The sequence below is a fragment of the Trachypithecus francoisi genome, unplaced genomic scaffold (assembly GCF_009764315.1).
Source record: "Trachypithecus francoisi isolate TF-2019V2 unplaced genomic scaffold, Tfra_2.0 Lachesis_group3, whole genome shotgun sequence".
Lineage (NCBI taxonomy): Eukaryota > Metazoa > Chordata > Mammalia > Primates > Cercopithecidae > Trachypithecus > Trachypithecus francoisi.
Window position 1 is genome coordinate 146,236,088 of NW_022681468.1, and position 15,906 is coordinate 146,251,993.

The 15,906-nt window shown below is 46.4% G+C and overlaps 1 protein-coding gene across 2 annotated transcripts in view; it reads left to right on the forward strand.

Moving 5' to 3' along the window:
* The window catches only part of FRMD5 (FERM domain containing 5), a 345,313-nt gene that overhangs the window by 294,368 nt on the left and 35,039 nt on the right, over positions 1-15,906 (forward strand). For both annotated transcript variants that reach the window (XM_033190299.1, XM_033190298.1), the window contains exons 3-6: positions 958-1,000; positions 1,230-1,308; positions 11,857-11,954; positions 15,583-15,706. In XM_033190299.1, the coding sequence (XP_033046190.1) occupies positions 958-1,000; positions 1,230-1,308; positions 11,857-11,954; positions 15,583-15,706 (344 nt within the window). The remainder of the gene's footprint in view (positions 1-957; positions 1,001-1,229; positions 1,309-11,856; positions 11,955-15,582; positions 15,707-15,906) is intronic.

Consider the following 15,906-nt stretch of genomic DNA (forward strand, 5'->3'; position numbering starts at 1 on the left):
CTATTGAACTCTGTGCTAGGCACTGGTGATACAGTTGTAAACAAGACGGACAGTTCTGGGCCTTCATGGAGCTTACATCTGGCAATGTTAAGTTACCTCTGGATAATCAAACCCCAATTAATAGCAGTCCTACCTAATCCTGATTAGCAAAAAGCAACAAACATCAATAATAAATTTTATAAAGGACCCATGTAGAATTAAGAAACACATATAGAATGGTTTCATTGCTTCCCCCAAACATTTAAGTACCATGGGAAAACGTATTTTGCCTCTGTGTCCTGCCTCCTTGAAAATCCAAGGGGAAAAGGGTACTATCCTACACGTTGGTTGTGGTTAGTTATCATTTGAGATTTGGATTTTAAAACATTGCTGGATGCCAAGGAATCTTGAGTATGTGTTTTCTAACACAAGGGTTGGCAATTTATGTTACTCAAAGAAAGATGGAATATATACCAGCCATCCCTGACTTAGGAAATTTCCACTTATCGCTGCTTTCTAGAGTTGCTACCAATATCTTCTATCCCCACTCTGCTGCCAAAAAAAGAAAAAAAAAAGCTGGTGCATAACACACACACACACCACCCATTAAAGTCAGTATTTCCCAACTCAACCCAGGTGGGGCTTTGTCCCCACCACACATACATGCAGTTGCTTGTGCCTAATCGCATGCCAAAAACATGGCTGAGAACTTTGGCACCCTGCTTTAGAAGACAGCATTTCCAGGGAAGCCCAGAAATGGCATCTGAAGCTGGAACTATTCCCCCCTTCACAGCTGGCTTCATGGGAGCTCATTTCAGAAAATCATGTCACTCTTTACTCTCCAAACTTATCTTTCCAAGCTTTTGGGCTGCTTTCACCCTAGGCTACAATCTGTCTAGTTTTTTAAGTTGGAGAAAACAAGTTATATTTTACAGCCCTTCTCATTAGGGTTTTCATGTTCTGTGTTCTCTGTTTCAGCATTGGCTGGAATTTACAAAGTCTGTGGTGAAGCAATTGAGATGTAAGTATTCTCCATGAAAAGACTCAAGCCACACCCCTGGGGAGGGTGGCATGAAACCTCCCACTTGCCGCAAGTTTTGGTCTACATATATAATTTCCCACTGTTCTCAGTATAAGTTGGCCCTAAATATATGAGGGTTCTCTTCTGATGCTTCATGCTAGTGGGCAGTAGAGCCCTGTCCTCTTCTGGGTGAGGGTCTTCCCTGATGGGCACCTCTTTTTCTCTGCAGCCCAGCCTCCATTCACCATGTGCTTCCGTGTGAAGTTTTATCCTGCAGACCCTGCTGCTCTGAAAGAAGAAATAACCAGGTGAGGTGAACATGCTTCCCGCAGCCATTAGGACCTGTTGGAGAGCATAGGAAAGGGGGATGGTGAACTCTTAGAGCCTCTCGTTTGGAAGCGCCTAACTCTTAGAGGCAAGGGACTCTTCCTAAATATAATGACTTCTGTATTTCATTTCCACATGCTTTCTTTGTGTATCCCTCACTGCAGTTGGAACAGAGCAGACTTCTTTCCTTCAAGAAGTGTGAATACTACATCTTGAACTGGTCACTCTCAAAGGGATCTGCAGTAACTAATCAGAAGCATCTTTTCTTTTACCTATTATGAGGCCACTGTGGACATTTTTGGAGAGAGCTATGTTGCTGCTTATTTTGGGGGTTGAAAACAGTTTCAGGTAGTCTAATGGATATACTTGGAAAATGCCAAGGCATCACACCGAAAGATAAGCTAGGAGATACTGAAGATTTTAAATCAAAATGGGTAACCTCTAGTGTGCTGTTGGATCAGGTTCATGATCAGCTCTTTACTGTGGGAATCATGTTCTGTGGCAGGCAGACAGCTGCGTGGAATGCATCCTATCTATCCAGCGCCACTTGAGGATGAGAAAGAATCTCTCTGCCTACAGCCATCCTAAAAGAGGGTCAGTGAGTGAAAGCTTCAAAGCTTCCCCAGGATTTTGTGTGTCTGAGCCAAATTTACTCTGAAAGCCTCACCTCAGAGATTCAAGAACTCTACAACAGGGATCCCTAATTTTTATATTAGAAAGACCTAATTTTGACATAAGCAAAACCTTGATGTTACTTTGTAGAAGGCAGGACCATAGGTGAGGATGTGATGCCAGGGAATCCTAGAGCTGAGGAAGAGACAGCACTGTCAGCCCTAACCCCTTCCCTAAGACCTTGGAGACAGCAAACGTGGGAATGAGGATATTGCCAGCCATATAGACCATTTATCCTATAAGGCTTTGAGATCCACTCCTAGATCCTGAACTGCTTGGGAAAATTCCAAAGACAGAAAAGGAGAAGGAAGAAAGAGGAAATAATATGGAATTCTTTTCTTTTCTTTTCTTTCTTTTTTTTTTTTTTTTTTTTTTTTTTTAAGACGGAGTTTTGCTCTTGTTGCCCAGGCTGGGTGCAGTGGTGTGATCTCAGCTCACTGCAACCTCCACCTTCTGGTTTCAAGCATTCTCCTGCCTCAGCCTCCTGAGTAACTGGGATTACAGGTGCCTGCCACCGGTTTTTTTTTTTTTTTTTTTTTTTTTTGTATTTTTAATAGAGATGGGGTTTCACCATGTTGGCCAGGCTGGTCTCGAACTCCTGACCTCGTGACCCGCCCGCCTCGGCCTCCCAAAGTGCTGCGATTACAGGCGTGAGCCACCGTGCCCGGCCAGAATTATTTTCATTTCCCGATCTAAAGAGCAGCCCAGGTGAAAGGAGCAAAAATTTCTCTAAGAGGGGAAATCAGGAAATGGGGAGAGGAGCGGGCAAAAGCAGGAATTAGTAGTGCAAAGGCAACAAGGAAGTGGGACGGGGAGAAAAGTGGCTTCTTCATGGGCTCTTCATATGGGAGTTGAGGGAAATCTTCTGATGGAGTCAGAAGGATCAGGAGGGCTTGTTTCCTGCAGATGCATAGGGCAGTGTGTGCCCACCTATTTTGAAGTACTGAAGACAGTGAATATAGCTAGAACCAAATCTCATGTCTCTTACGAGGCATAGAAGCTCCAGGCTCTGCTCATCTACATGGAAGTAGAGGTGGCTCTTGCTTTGCTTCAGAAAACCAAATCCATCCAAATCATAGACACCCTACCTAAGGCTTTAGGGAGGTAAGGGTAGAACCACTATGTTTAAAATTTCAGGCCAGGCGTGGTGGCTCACGCCTGTAATCCCAGAACTTTGGGAGGCCGAGGCGGGTGGATCACCTGAGGTCAGGAGTTCGAGACCAGTCTCGCCAACTTGGTGAAGTCCATCTCTACTAAAAATACAAAAATTAGCTGGTCGTGGTGGCAGGCGCCTGTAATCCCAGCTACTTGGGAGGCTGAGGCAGGAGAATCACTTGAACCCAGGAGGCGGAGGTTGCAGTGAGCCAAGATCGTGGCACTGCACTCCAGCCTGGGCAACAAGGGTGAAACTCCATCTCAAAAAAAAAAAAAAAAAAATACAATTTTCTAAATCCAGCGTCACTGTCTTATATGAATGGACAGACCTTCCTACCCAAGAAGCAGCATAGACCTGGGAGCTCAATCTTACTTATGTCACTTGTTCGCTGCATAGCCTTGGAAATAAGATGCTTAACCTCTCTGACCTTAGATTACTCATTTATAAAATGGGGATAATAATATCTACCTCATAGAGTTGTCGGGAGGATTAACCACTATCCCGGCCTCTTATACTTCTTAATACACCCACAGTGAGCCTAACACTGAGCAAAGGCTCAATATTTCGTTGCCAGATTCATTATACAGTCCATAGGCCCCAGGGGCTCTGCATCATGCACAAGTACAGTTAGTACTGGCTTTTCTCCCTTGTTTATGTGAAAGGCACTTCTTTTCTAATAATCTCCACTCCTCCTCTGTCCCCTTTCCCCACGAGCTAGAATCCTAAAACTTAAGCAGCTAATTTCTGAGTCCTGAAAGAGAAAGCTATCCCAGGTAATCATCCAAGTCCTGGTAAGCACAGCATTAGGACCATGGCCAGGCCTCTCACCAAGTCAGCAGACTTCAAGGACACTAGCAAGATAATGAGCTCCTCTCCATCTGCATGCATGTGTGCTAACCATCTTGGGCAATTTTCCCCTCTCTCTCAACCTCAGCAGCGTTCTTTACCTAGTATGCAATTTTCCAGCATTGTCAGGAGTGTGAACCACAGGTGCCTGGGCCTGATTTGCAGTCTTTGTGCCCCTCCCTCCCTGGGGCATTCTGTGAGGCTGTGGAATTAGCTGCATTTTTCTCCTCATTCACATCCCTACTAATCTTAAGAGAGTAGATACTGGCCCCAGCCTCACTCAACACCCGTAATTCATCCCTGGCTTACAGCCCTCCATCCCACCTTGCTGCCAAACTAATTTAGCTGTCAGTGTGTTTTTTCCAGGCAGTATAGGTCCTAAATTTCACTGCCGTCTCAGCCATTCCCATAAAGCCAGGCTGAGAGAAGGGGATGAAGTAGGAAGTACAGAATTTGCTTCAATTTATCTCTTGGCTTCTTCCCAGATGATAAATTTAGTTGCCAAATCCTGATTAATTTCTTTTGTCATTTTTAAAGTAATAGACAGATTTTCTTGTCTAGGCTAGAGACAAGGCAAAGAAAATGGGAAATCAGGTAACAGATTTGGCTTTTAACAGGGATTGCAGGTGTATGAACTCTTTGGGAAGATCAAGTAAGAGAACAAACTGACTGCAAATGGGACCCCACTGTCCAAGGAAGCAAAATGTCTGACACGCAACAGGTGCTCCAAAAAATGTTAATAGAATGAATAAATACATACATGAATGAATGGAGTCATCAGGTCACTTATTCCTTCAATGAACATCATTTGAGCCTAGCTTAGGCTAAGACGGATTGGCAAACTTTTTCTGTAAAGGGCCAAATAGTAAGTATTTTTGGCTTGTCGGGCCATATGGTCTCTGTCGCAACTACTCAATTCTGTCATTGTAGTGTGAAAGCAGCCATAGACGATACATAAATGAATGAGCAAGGCTGTGTTCCAGTAAAATTTTATTTCATTGGAAACTATGACAGCAGGCTGTAGTTTGCCAACCCCTGGGCTAAGAAATCAGAAAGAGCTGGCTTCAAATCCCAGGTTGTTCTTTAACTAGCTCTGTGACAAGGCAAGCAACAGTATCTCTTAAGCACTCAGTCTCCTCATCCATTAAACAGGGATTAAAATGGTAGTCACCAGCCAGACGTAGTGGCTCACACCTGTAATCCCAGCACTTTGGGAGGCCAAGGTGGGCAGATCACCTGAGGTCAGGAGTTCAAGACCAGCCTGGCCAAAATGGTGAAACCCTGTCTCTACTAAAACCAAAAAACATTGGCCAGGCGTGGTGGCACGTGCCTGTAATCCCTGCTACTTAGGAGGCTGAGGCAGGAGAATCACTTGAACCCAGGAGGTGGAGGTTGCGGTGAGCCGAGATCGCACCACTGTATTCCAGCTTGGCAACAAAGCAAGACTCCGTCTCAAAAAAAAAAAAAGGTAGTCACCTCATAGAGTTGCTGGGAGGACTGAATGAAAGAGGGCATGTGAAACAGAGCACACAGCATGCACTCAGTAAATGTGAGTCTTTATTGCTATTTTGTTTTGTTATTATTTTGTCATCTCCCCCATTGAAATGTAAGCTCCATTAACAGGACTCTGGGTTGTTCCCTACTGCATTCCCAGCACCTGTGACAGTGCCTGACACATATAGTAAGTGTCAGATGGATGGATGGACGGATGGATAAGCTAGGCACAGGATGTTTAGGCTCTCTAGAAGAATATTAAAAGTAAATACAACATAGTCTCTGACTTCAAGGAGCTTATAGTCTAATATGGGGGAGGAAGACATACTAAAACCTGACTATAATTATAGTCAGGAAAAAGGAAATAGTAAATAGAGGAAGCTATTTGAAGGAAAGAATCCCTTTGAAAAAGAATCTATTTGAAGGGAAGGTGAGGCCAAAGGATCTTCTGGAAAAAACTCTCCAGGAGCCTCCAGTGCTTTCCTGTGGGCTCATCCCTACCCTGGGATATCAGACAACATTATGCCAAAGCCAACACCCTGGAGAGATGTTCGCGTTACACAAAAGCTCAGGTTTTCCCTGGCATCTTGCAGGCTCTTGCTCATTCTGTCCTGATTCACACTCCAATCAGTTTAGGACAACAGTAGCATTCAAAGAAAAAGGTGAGGTAAAGCCTCTCTGAGGCCAGAAAGAGATCAGCAGAGTTTAAAAACCAAAAACCCACTTTCCTCAGAAGCAAGCTTGTTCTCCTAAATCTGGTCTAGAACTGATTTCTCCCTTGGTCCCAGTGAGAATTTCTCTCTGATGACAAAGGGTTCTCCTGACTTGGATGAGGACTAATCTGATAACTGAGTGAATTACCATGGGGCTAGAAAAGGCACTGGGCTGAGTCAGAAGGCCTGGATTCTGATTGCTGTGTTACCTCAAATAAGTCACTCTCCATCTCTGGACTTCTATTTCCTTGGCTATGAAATGTTCTGAGGTTCAGAGATTCAGGAGGGCTGCACCGGGCAGCTCCAGCAGGCTGATCCCTTGCCTGGCAACACACAGTGGCCCTGGAGATAGTGCCTCAGGCAACAAGACAGTCTTCCTTAGGCCCTTGTGTGGCCGGGGAGAACATGCCAGGGTCTCTTGTGAATGGGTCTAAGGATGCTATGAGTCATGTGGAATATATTTCCACCAACAACACTGAGTCACTGGTTATCTCCTTAAATGAACCAAACACAAAGCTTGATGGAAGCCACTGTGGCAGAAAGGGGAGGGGGAGCCCCGGTGCAGCCGGCTCGCTCTCTTGAAGCTGTCAGTTGATTCTTTCATGAGCTCATCTCCTCTTGTCCTCAACTATGGTTTGCTTCTTAAGGATACTGGTGTACCCTTTTCCCTCTTCCCATCTAGTTCTATGACATTGTCTGAGAATGCCCCGTGGCCTTGCCTTTAACCTCCCTGCAGTTGTTTTTATCACCAGAAATCAAAAGGAACCTGGCCCAGCAGTGGAAAGCCTTGTTTCCATTCCAGTTCACCTGAGGCCACTACCTGCCATCAATAATGATGCCTTGGAAAGACAGTGGTTCTCATTGTGAGCAGGATCATGTTCCCTTGGTGGGAGGAGAAGGAGAGCAAATCAGAAACTTTAAAGAGGCCTTTTCTTTTTTTTTTTTTTTTTAATTTGAGATGGAGTTTTGCTCTTGACGCCCAGGCTGGAGTGCAGTGGTGCGATTTTGGCTCACTGTCACCTCTGCCTCCCGGGTTCAAGTGATTCTACAGCCTCAGCCTCTCCCAATTAATTGGGATTACAGGCCTACACCACCATGCCTGGCTAATTTTTTTTTTTTTTTTTAGTAGAGATGGGGGTTTCACCATGTTGGCCACGGTGGTCTCAAACTTCTGACCTCAGGTGATCCACCCACCTCGACCTCCCAAAGTGCTGGGATTACAGGTGTGAGCCACCGCACCCGGCCCAAAGGGGCCTTTTCAAACCACAGGAGCACCCCCGACACATACGGATTCTGACGGGCTCCCCCTGGAAGATGTTCCCCTCTCTGCCACGTTGAGAATCACTGCCCAGAGCCATATTATCCATATTATCCCTTTGCAATATCTCCTTTAGTCCAATATGTACAGTCCCTGAATTTTGGACACAGACAAGCAGAGAAACATGGAAGATGTGATGCATGAATCCAGGTCCAGGGAGTGATCAGTGAGTAAGGGGCAAAAGGTTTGCATCCACATCCTGCTGAAGCCTGTGGAAGGTGGGAGTTGGAACAGTGAGAGGCAGAGAAGTGCTCACTCACTTTCTCCCACACACTGTTTGGCATTTCACTGTGGGAAGCAGAGTGAAGACGAGCTTGATTTGGTAGATCCATCTTATTCACTCTACATGTCTTTTTTCCTTTAGTTTTTCTTGGCAAACATTTGAGCAGAGTAGGGTTGATGGGAGTGAGAGGATGGGTTCTTATTAACTTCCAGACTAAGACTCACCTTCCCTTTGCTCTGAGGAAGGCAGTCCATCCTGCTGTGGTTAGAAGGTTGCTTTTGAATTTTCTTAGGACAGCTTCTTAAATTTTAATCTATACACAAATCACCTGGGGATCTTGTTAAAAGGTGTAGGTGTAAGTGTAGGATGGGCCTATATTCTTCAGCTCCAATAAGCTCTCAGGTGATGCTGATACCCCTGATATGTGGGCTACACTTTGAGTAGTAAGCCCTGAAGAGAGAAGAAGGCTTGGTTGCTCCCTCATTTCTGTTTGTTAATTGCATGAATCTCCAAGCCCGAGCCTCTCAGAGTTACCTGCTAGGACCCCTTCCTACCACCTCCTGGAAGTTGCACCATCAACAGCCCTCTTCCTCTTGAGCATTTTTACATGGCCAAGTGGACACGGAATCCTCTATTTTATTCTTCAGCCTGAAAACAGAAACGGTGGAAACTTCCAATTATCCAGGGAGGGGTCAATTTCTTTTTGGTTCAGACTGTTAGAATTTAAAGGAATTTTACTACATTTTCATTACTCCCCTAGGGATGCTGCATCATAAAAGTTAAAATAGCAAGCATTTAAGTGTCTCAGAGTATTGTCTGTGGGTCAGGAATTCAAGAGCAGCTTAGCTGTGTGGTTCTGGCTCAGGGTCAGTCACGAGGTTGCAGTCAGGAGGTTGGCTGGGGCTGCAGTGATCCACAGGCTTGACTGGAGCTGGGGACTTCTTTTCCACGATGGGGCATTCAAATGGCTGTTGGCCGAAAGCCTCAGTTCCTTGCTGACTGTTGGCAAAGGCCCCAGTTCCTCACCACATGGACCTTTCTATAGGAATGCTGAAGCAACCTCAAGAAGAACGAGTGATCCAAGGGCAAGAGAACAAGGAGGAAGCTGCAATGACTTTATGACCTTAGAAGTCAGACACTCACTCATGCTTTATTCTGTTGATAGAAGTGAGTCACCAAGTCTAAGCCACACTCAAAGGAATTAAGCTCTACCTCATGAAATTAGGATTATCAAAGAATCTGTGGAAATATTTTTAAATCACCAGAGATGCTCCCTGGCCAAGGAGACACCATCGTAGGTGACCCACTCAAGGGATTGATGTTCCTCATAATCTTACAGGTCTTCTAAGAGGAGCAATAAAGACCACACTCCTTGTGAAGACATTTCAAAATGGAAAGTCATCAATTCCATTCCACTGTGACAGGGTCCATCCAACTAGTGAAACTGCAAAGCATTTATAGTGCAAGTGAGAGGTGACAATGTGCTAGCAGCCCTCACTCTTAGCGCCTCCTCGGCCTCAGCGTCCACTCTGGCGGCACTTGACGAGCCCTTCAGCCTGCCACGGCACCGTGGGAGCCCCTCTCTGGGCTGGCTGAGGCCAGAGCCACCTCCCTCTGCTTGCCGGGAGGTGTGGAAGGAGAGGCGTGGGCGGGAACCCACGTGGGGCTGCACATGGTGCTCCCGGGCCATTGCGAGTTCCGGCGGGCGCGGGCTCCAGCGCAGCGGCCCCCGCACAAGGAGCGGCTGGCTGGCGCCGCTGGCCCAGGGCAGTGAGGGGCTTAGCACCCCGGCCAGGAGCTGCGGAGGTTGCGCCAGTCCCCCAGCAGTGCTGGCCAACTGGGGCTGCACTCAAATTCTTAGCTGCCTCCCCACGGGGCAGGGCTGGGGACCTGCAGCCCGCCATGTCCGAGCTCCCCCACTGCCGTGGGCTCCTGAGCGGACCAAGCCTCCCCGACAGGCACCACCCCCTGCACCTTGGTGCCCGGTCCCATCAACAGCCCAAGAGGTGAGGAGTACAGGTGCAGCTCGGTACTGGCAGGCAGCGCCACCTGCAGCCCAGGTGCAGGATCCACTAGGTGAAGCCAGCTGTGCTCCTGAGCACATGGGGACTTGGAGAACTTTTATATCTAGCCAGAGGATTGTATGTGCACCAATCAGCACTCTTTATCTAGCTAATCTGGTGGGGACTTGGAGAACTTCTATGTCTAGCTAGAGGATCGTAAATACACCAATTAGCACTCTGTGTCTAGCTTAGGGTTTGTAAATACACCAATCAGTACTCTGTATCTAGCTAACCTAGTGGGGACTTGGAGAACTTTTCCCTCTAGCACTATGTGTCTAGCTCAAGGTTTGTAAACGCACCAATCAGCACCCTGTCAAAACGGACCAATCGGCTCTCTGTAAAATAGAGCAATCGGCTCTCTGTAAAATGGACCAATCAGCAGACTGTGGGTGGGGTCAGATAAGGGAATAAAAGCAGGCTGCCTGAGCCAGCAGCGTGGCTTCCTCCCATTTCACACCGCGGAGGCTTTGTTCTTTTGCTCTTTGCATTAAATCTTGCCGCTGCTCACTCTTTGGGTCCATGCTGTCTTTATGAATTATAACACTCACCGCGAAAGTCTGCAGCTTCACTCCTGAAGCCACCGAGACCACCAACCCATCAGAAGGAAGAAGCTCCAGACACATCTGAAGGTCTGAAGGAACAAACTGGGGACAGACCATCTTTAAGAACTGTAACGCTCACCGTGAGAGTCCGCAGCTTCATTCTTGAAGTCAGCGAGACCAAGAACCCACCAATTCCGGACACACAAGGAGGGCAGAATATCATAGTGATGAAGAGCCAAGTTCAGGGGTCTCACAGTGCTGAAGTTGAATCCTGGCTCTTCCACTTAGTTGTATATCCATGAGAAAATCTCTAAAGCCTCAGCTTCTCTATCTGGAATAATGGGGATAATATACCTATCTCAAAGTGTTATGTGAGCATTAAAATAAGATATTGCATGTAAAGTGTGTAACACCTGGACTGGCAGATCGTAAGCCCTCAATACATGTCAGCTACTGTTTGCTCTTGTTTTTGATATCCTGCTTTCACCTGAGGCAACAGCTTTCTGTATTTAAAGAGGTGCTGGTCCCAGGTTTCTGCATTGTTTGTATGCTTCCTTCACCAGTGCCCCTTGTTGCATCTTTTTTGAGACCGGGTCTCTCCGATTGCCCAGGCTAGAGTGCAGTGGCACAATCTTGGCTCAGTCTTCTTTTTTTAATTGTTTTGTTTTGTTTTGTTTTTTGAGACAGTCTCACTCTGTCCTCCAGGCTGGAGTGCAGTGGTGCGATCTCAGCTCACTGCAAGCTCCGCCTTCTGGGTTCAGGCCATTCTCCTGCCCGAGCCTCCTGTGTAGCTGGGTCTATAGGCACCTGCCACCACGCCCGGCTAATTTTTTATATATTTTAGTAGAGACTAGGTTTCACTGGTTAGCCAGGACGGTCTTGATCTCCTGACCTCGTGATCTGCCCGCCTCGGCCTCCCAAGGTGCTGGGATTACAGGCGTGACCCACCACACCTGGCCGACTTAATCTTCTTACACTTTATTCCATTTCAAAGGTCTGGTTGATCTTGGTAACTGCAGGCTGTTTCCACATATGGACAGATTCTCTTGGCAAGTTGAGACTGAACTCTTCCTGGGCTAGTTCCTTCACCAGCCATTCTACTTAAGAAGGAACATCAGCCAGCATCCAAGGCAGATAAGGGCCCAGTTTGCCAGTCTCTGATGGCATAGTTTTCTTTTTCGGCACCAGACCAACTGGGGCTGGCTCCTTCCAAAGCCCAGCACTGGGGGTGATGGTTTTACCAGGAAACAGCCATTTCTGTTTTGAGCTACAGGAGGAAACTGACATATTTTGAACTGAACCTCAAGTCAGTTTAGGGCAAAGTACTTGAAAGAGTTTCCAGGGGAATGGAGAATGTATTTGTTCTACAATATGTTTTAAGATTTTTTTTTAATGTAGTAAAAGTATTCTGACAAAGATTTTGATAGGCTTACATCACATATTTCTATCTTTAAAGCAATCAAAGAAATCTTTTTATAGTTCATTCTCTGTTTTCTCTCCAGGTATTTAGTCTTCCTCCAGATCAAAAGGGATCTCTACCACGGCCGACTCCTCTGTAAAACATCAGATGCCGCCTTGTTAGCAGCTTACATCCTTCAAGGTAATGACTTTTGACAGGATAATTTTGCTTTTCATGCCAAGTACTGATTACATTATTTTCAGTTACCACTGATGACTCCTTCTTGAATCTAAACAGTATCTAGGCCAGTTGCTGTGGCTCACACTTGTAATCCTAGCACTTTGGGAGGCTGAGGTGGGCAGATCACCTGAGGTTAGGAGTTCGAGACCAGCCTGGCCAACATGGTGAAACCCCGTCTCTACTAAAAATACAAAAGTTAGCCAGTGTGGTGGCACACACCTGTAGTCCCAGCTACTTGGGGGGCTGAGGTGCAAGAATTGCTTGAACCCAGGAGGTGGCAGTTGCAGTTAGCCGAGATCACACCACTACACTCCAGCCTGGGTAACAGACCAAGACTCCATCTCCAAATAAATAAATACATAAACAAACAAACATCTAACTTGAAACAGAGTTCAAGTTAGAGGGGTTTTTTGTTGTTTTTGTTTTGTTTTGTTTTTTGAGACAGAGTCTCGCAGTGCCGCCTAGTCTGGAGTGCAGAGGTGTGATCTTGGCTCACTGCAACCTCCACCCCCCAGGTTCAAGCTGTTCTCCTGTCTCAGCCTCCTGAGTAGCTGGGACTACAGGTGCATGCCACCATGCCTGGCTACTTTTGTTTTTTGTTTTTTGTTTTTAGTAGAGACGGAGTTTCACCGTGTTGGCCAGGCTGGTCTCGAACCCCTGACCTCAGGTGATCCACCTGCCTAAGCCTCCCGAAGTGCTGGTATTACAGGTGTGAGCTGCCACACCCAGTCAAGTTAGAGGATTTTGCTTGGATTTCCTAGAGCCAGAAAACACTGAACGCTCAACCCTAAACTGTGCCTGAGATCTTAGTAGCAGTCCCTTAAAGTCATTCTGACTCTGTTTTAGGGATTTGCCCTGGGCCCCTGGTTGAGAAAGTCCCTGAGACTCTGGAGCGTAATTAGGCTTGATTTTTTTTCCCATCCTCTTAGGCAAATCTCCAAGATAAGAAGCATCTTAGAATTCTAGTATCTATTTCAGAAACCTTTTAGTTCAGTGTGCTCAAAGTTGAAAGTGTTTCCAAGTAACAAGCACATTTCCTAACAGGCTAATAAGTAAGAGTTGAGGCTTACCCAGCTGATGCCCAGATGGGCTTTTTTTGCAAAACAGTAGGAGACATACGCACTCTTCACACACATCCCCTTCTGAGATGCAGACACACTTAAGTGCCACTTCCTAGATTTCTCTTAGTCCCTAGGCCTGAAACTGCCATTACTACTGGATCATTTTGGACCATAGCACTAAAATGATGAAGTTTCCCCCAAAGAATCTGAACTCTTAATTGGAAATCCCAGAAGCAACTTTGTGAAGAGAACTTGGAAAGTGCTTGCCAATAAGAAACTAAAGTCCTTCTGGCACTAGAAATATCACGGCCGGCTGCCTGTGTTAAGAATGTAAAATTTAGCTCATTGCCACTTTGACTTCTGAGACTCTTGTTTTTAAAATCGTCTACATGGGGAATCCAGCAGGTACTTAATAATTTTAAGATACCCAGAGACGCCCCTTTGATATATATATATATTTTTTTTTTTTTTTTTTGACAGGATCTGGCTCTGTCCCCTAGGCCAGAGTGCAGTGGCATAATCTCGGCTTACTGCAACCTCCACCTCCTGGGCTCAAGTGATCCTCCCACCTCAGCCTCCCAAGTAGCTGGAACCACAAATATGCACCATCACGCCCAACTAAATTTTTTATTTTTTTGTAGAGATGGGGTTTCGCCACATTGCCCAGGCTGATCTTGAACTCCTGAATGCCCCTTTTGTTTTTAAAGAGAAAGCCTGGCCTGACCTAAGTCGAGTCTTAAACTCTAGTCTTTTCTATAGTTTTACCCAATCATTTGTTTTTCTCCAAAAAAGTACTTGATGTCCAACCTTGATGTTTTCCACTTGGAACTTTCTAAATAAAGTCAATATAAATGACTCTGGGCCAGGCACAGTGCCTCACAACTGTTACTCCAGCACTTTGGAAGGCTGAGGTGGGAAGATCACTTGAGCCTAGGAGTTTGAGACCAGCCTGGGCAACAGAGTGAAACCCCATCTCTACAAAAAATTTAAAAATTAGGCCTGGCGCAGTGGCTCACGCCTGTAACCCCAGAACTTTGGGAGGCTGAGGCAGGCAGATCACGAGGTCAAGAGATCGAGACCATCCTGACCATCATGGTGAAACCCCGTCTCTACTAAAAATACAAAAATTAGCTGGGTGTGGTGGCACACACCTGTAGTCCCAGCTACTCAGGAGGCTGAGGCAGGAAAATCGCTTCAACCTGAGATCGTGCCACTGCACTCCAGCCTGGTGACAGAACGAGACTCTGTCTCAAAAAAAAAAAAAAAAATTAGCCATGCCTGGGGTGTGCACCTGTAGTCTCAGCTATAGGCTGAGGTGGGCAGATCACTTGAGCCCAGGAGGTCAAGGCTGCAGCGAGCTATGATCATGCCACTGCACTCCAGTCTGGGTGACAGTGAGACCCTGTCTCAAAAGAAAAAAGACTCCAAGGCTCAAGGTCACCCCAGACTTCAGATTTTGGTCTCTTGATAACAGCAGAAGTTCCCAAGTAATTTGGAAGACACAGTGAGTAGGTTTGTAGTGAAAAAGTACAAGCCACAAGTATAATATTCAGCCATGGGAGGAGGGCAGGTTTTCCTCTTAATATTTACTTCTCTCTCAAGACTTCACATCTGAAGTGGTTGTGGCTCTCACCTGGGAAGGAAAAAGGGCACCCACAGAGTAGCTGGCCCCTCCTCTTTCTTTTGTCATACCCACCATCCTCCCTGTGGAGAGCTTCACGTGGAAAAAGCCGGATTCTGACCTGGGTGTGGAAAGTACCGTGGGTCTTCTGCCCTCCTAAAGTTTACTGCTCTGAGATCTCATCAGGTTGAGAGATAAACTCTCTCTGTGAATAGCTGAAGGAGAAAGGCTCACACCTGGCAGGGACTTGAGAAATGAGCCTTAGAACTTGCTGCTTCTGAATTCAATGATACTTTGTGGTTACAGCCAGGCTTCCCACTCTGCAGGCCGCTCGAAGGAACCTGGCACCTGGTCAGCCCTTAATGAATATTTATTCAAATTTATTCATTTGATTTGATTTGAACTGAGGGTTGAGTTCTGAATTTGGATCGCAGCTCATTCATCAATTTACTGTGTCCCTGCTAACATCCTCAAACTAGGATGTTGACCTCTGATCTGGCTGAGACCCAAGAGGATCTCCCTTTCTGATCAAGCTCACCATTTCCTGTGCTGCCACAAAGAGCATTGTTCCTAGACCCTCTTCTCATGGCGGAATGGATGAGGACCATAGTGCAGGCCTCTGCTCTTTCATTGTAAATTTACTTGTGATCTCAGAACACAGGGCCAGCTCTCTGGCTCTCTGCATGGACTTGAATGCCAACCCAGTGTGTGCACCTGGGAAAACAAAGGTGGACATGCTCCTGAAGGGCCTGCCCTCTGACCAGCTGACAGCCGTGCTCAAAATCCACTGTTTCCTGTAAATCTGATGTGTATTTTGGCTTTTGCTCTGTGTGCTAATCTCCTGTTGCTTTGTCAATGATGATTTACCTGTCTCCATAATTGTTTTCTTCCACGTTCCTTTTGAAAGCGGAGATTGGGGATTATGACTCAGGAAAACACCCTGAAGGCTACAGCTCCAAGTTCCAGTTGTTCCCTAAACATTCAGAGAAGCTGGAAAGGAAAATTGCCGAGATTCACAAGACAGAACTCAGGTACGTGGCACTGAGTCAGGCCCAGAACGCTGTGGCTTCTCCACAGCCTGAGCACACAGGCTCCACAGCGTGTCCTCCGCTCTCGCAGACTGTTTGCTGACACAGAGTGATGCTCCCCAGCCTTCCTGACCCCAGGATGTACCATTGTCAGTGATACACTGACAGCACAAGTCACAGCCACAAGCCTTGTGTGCTCCCTC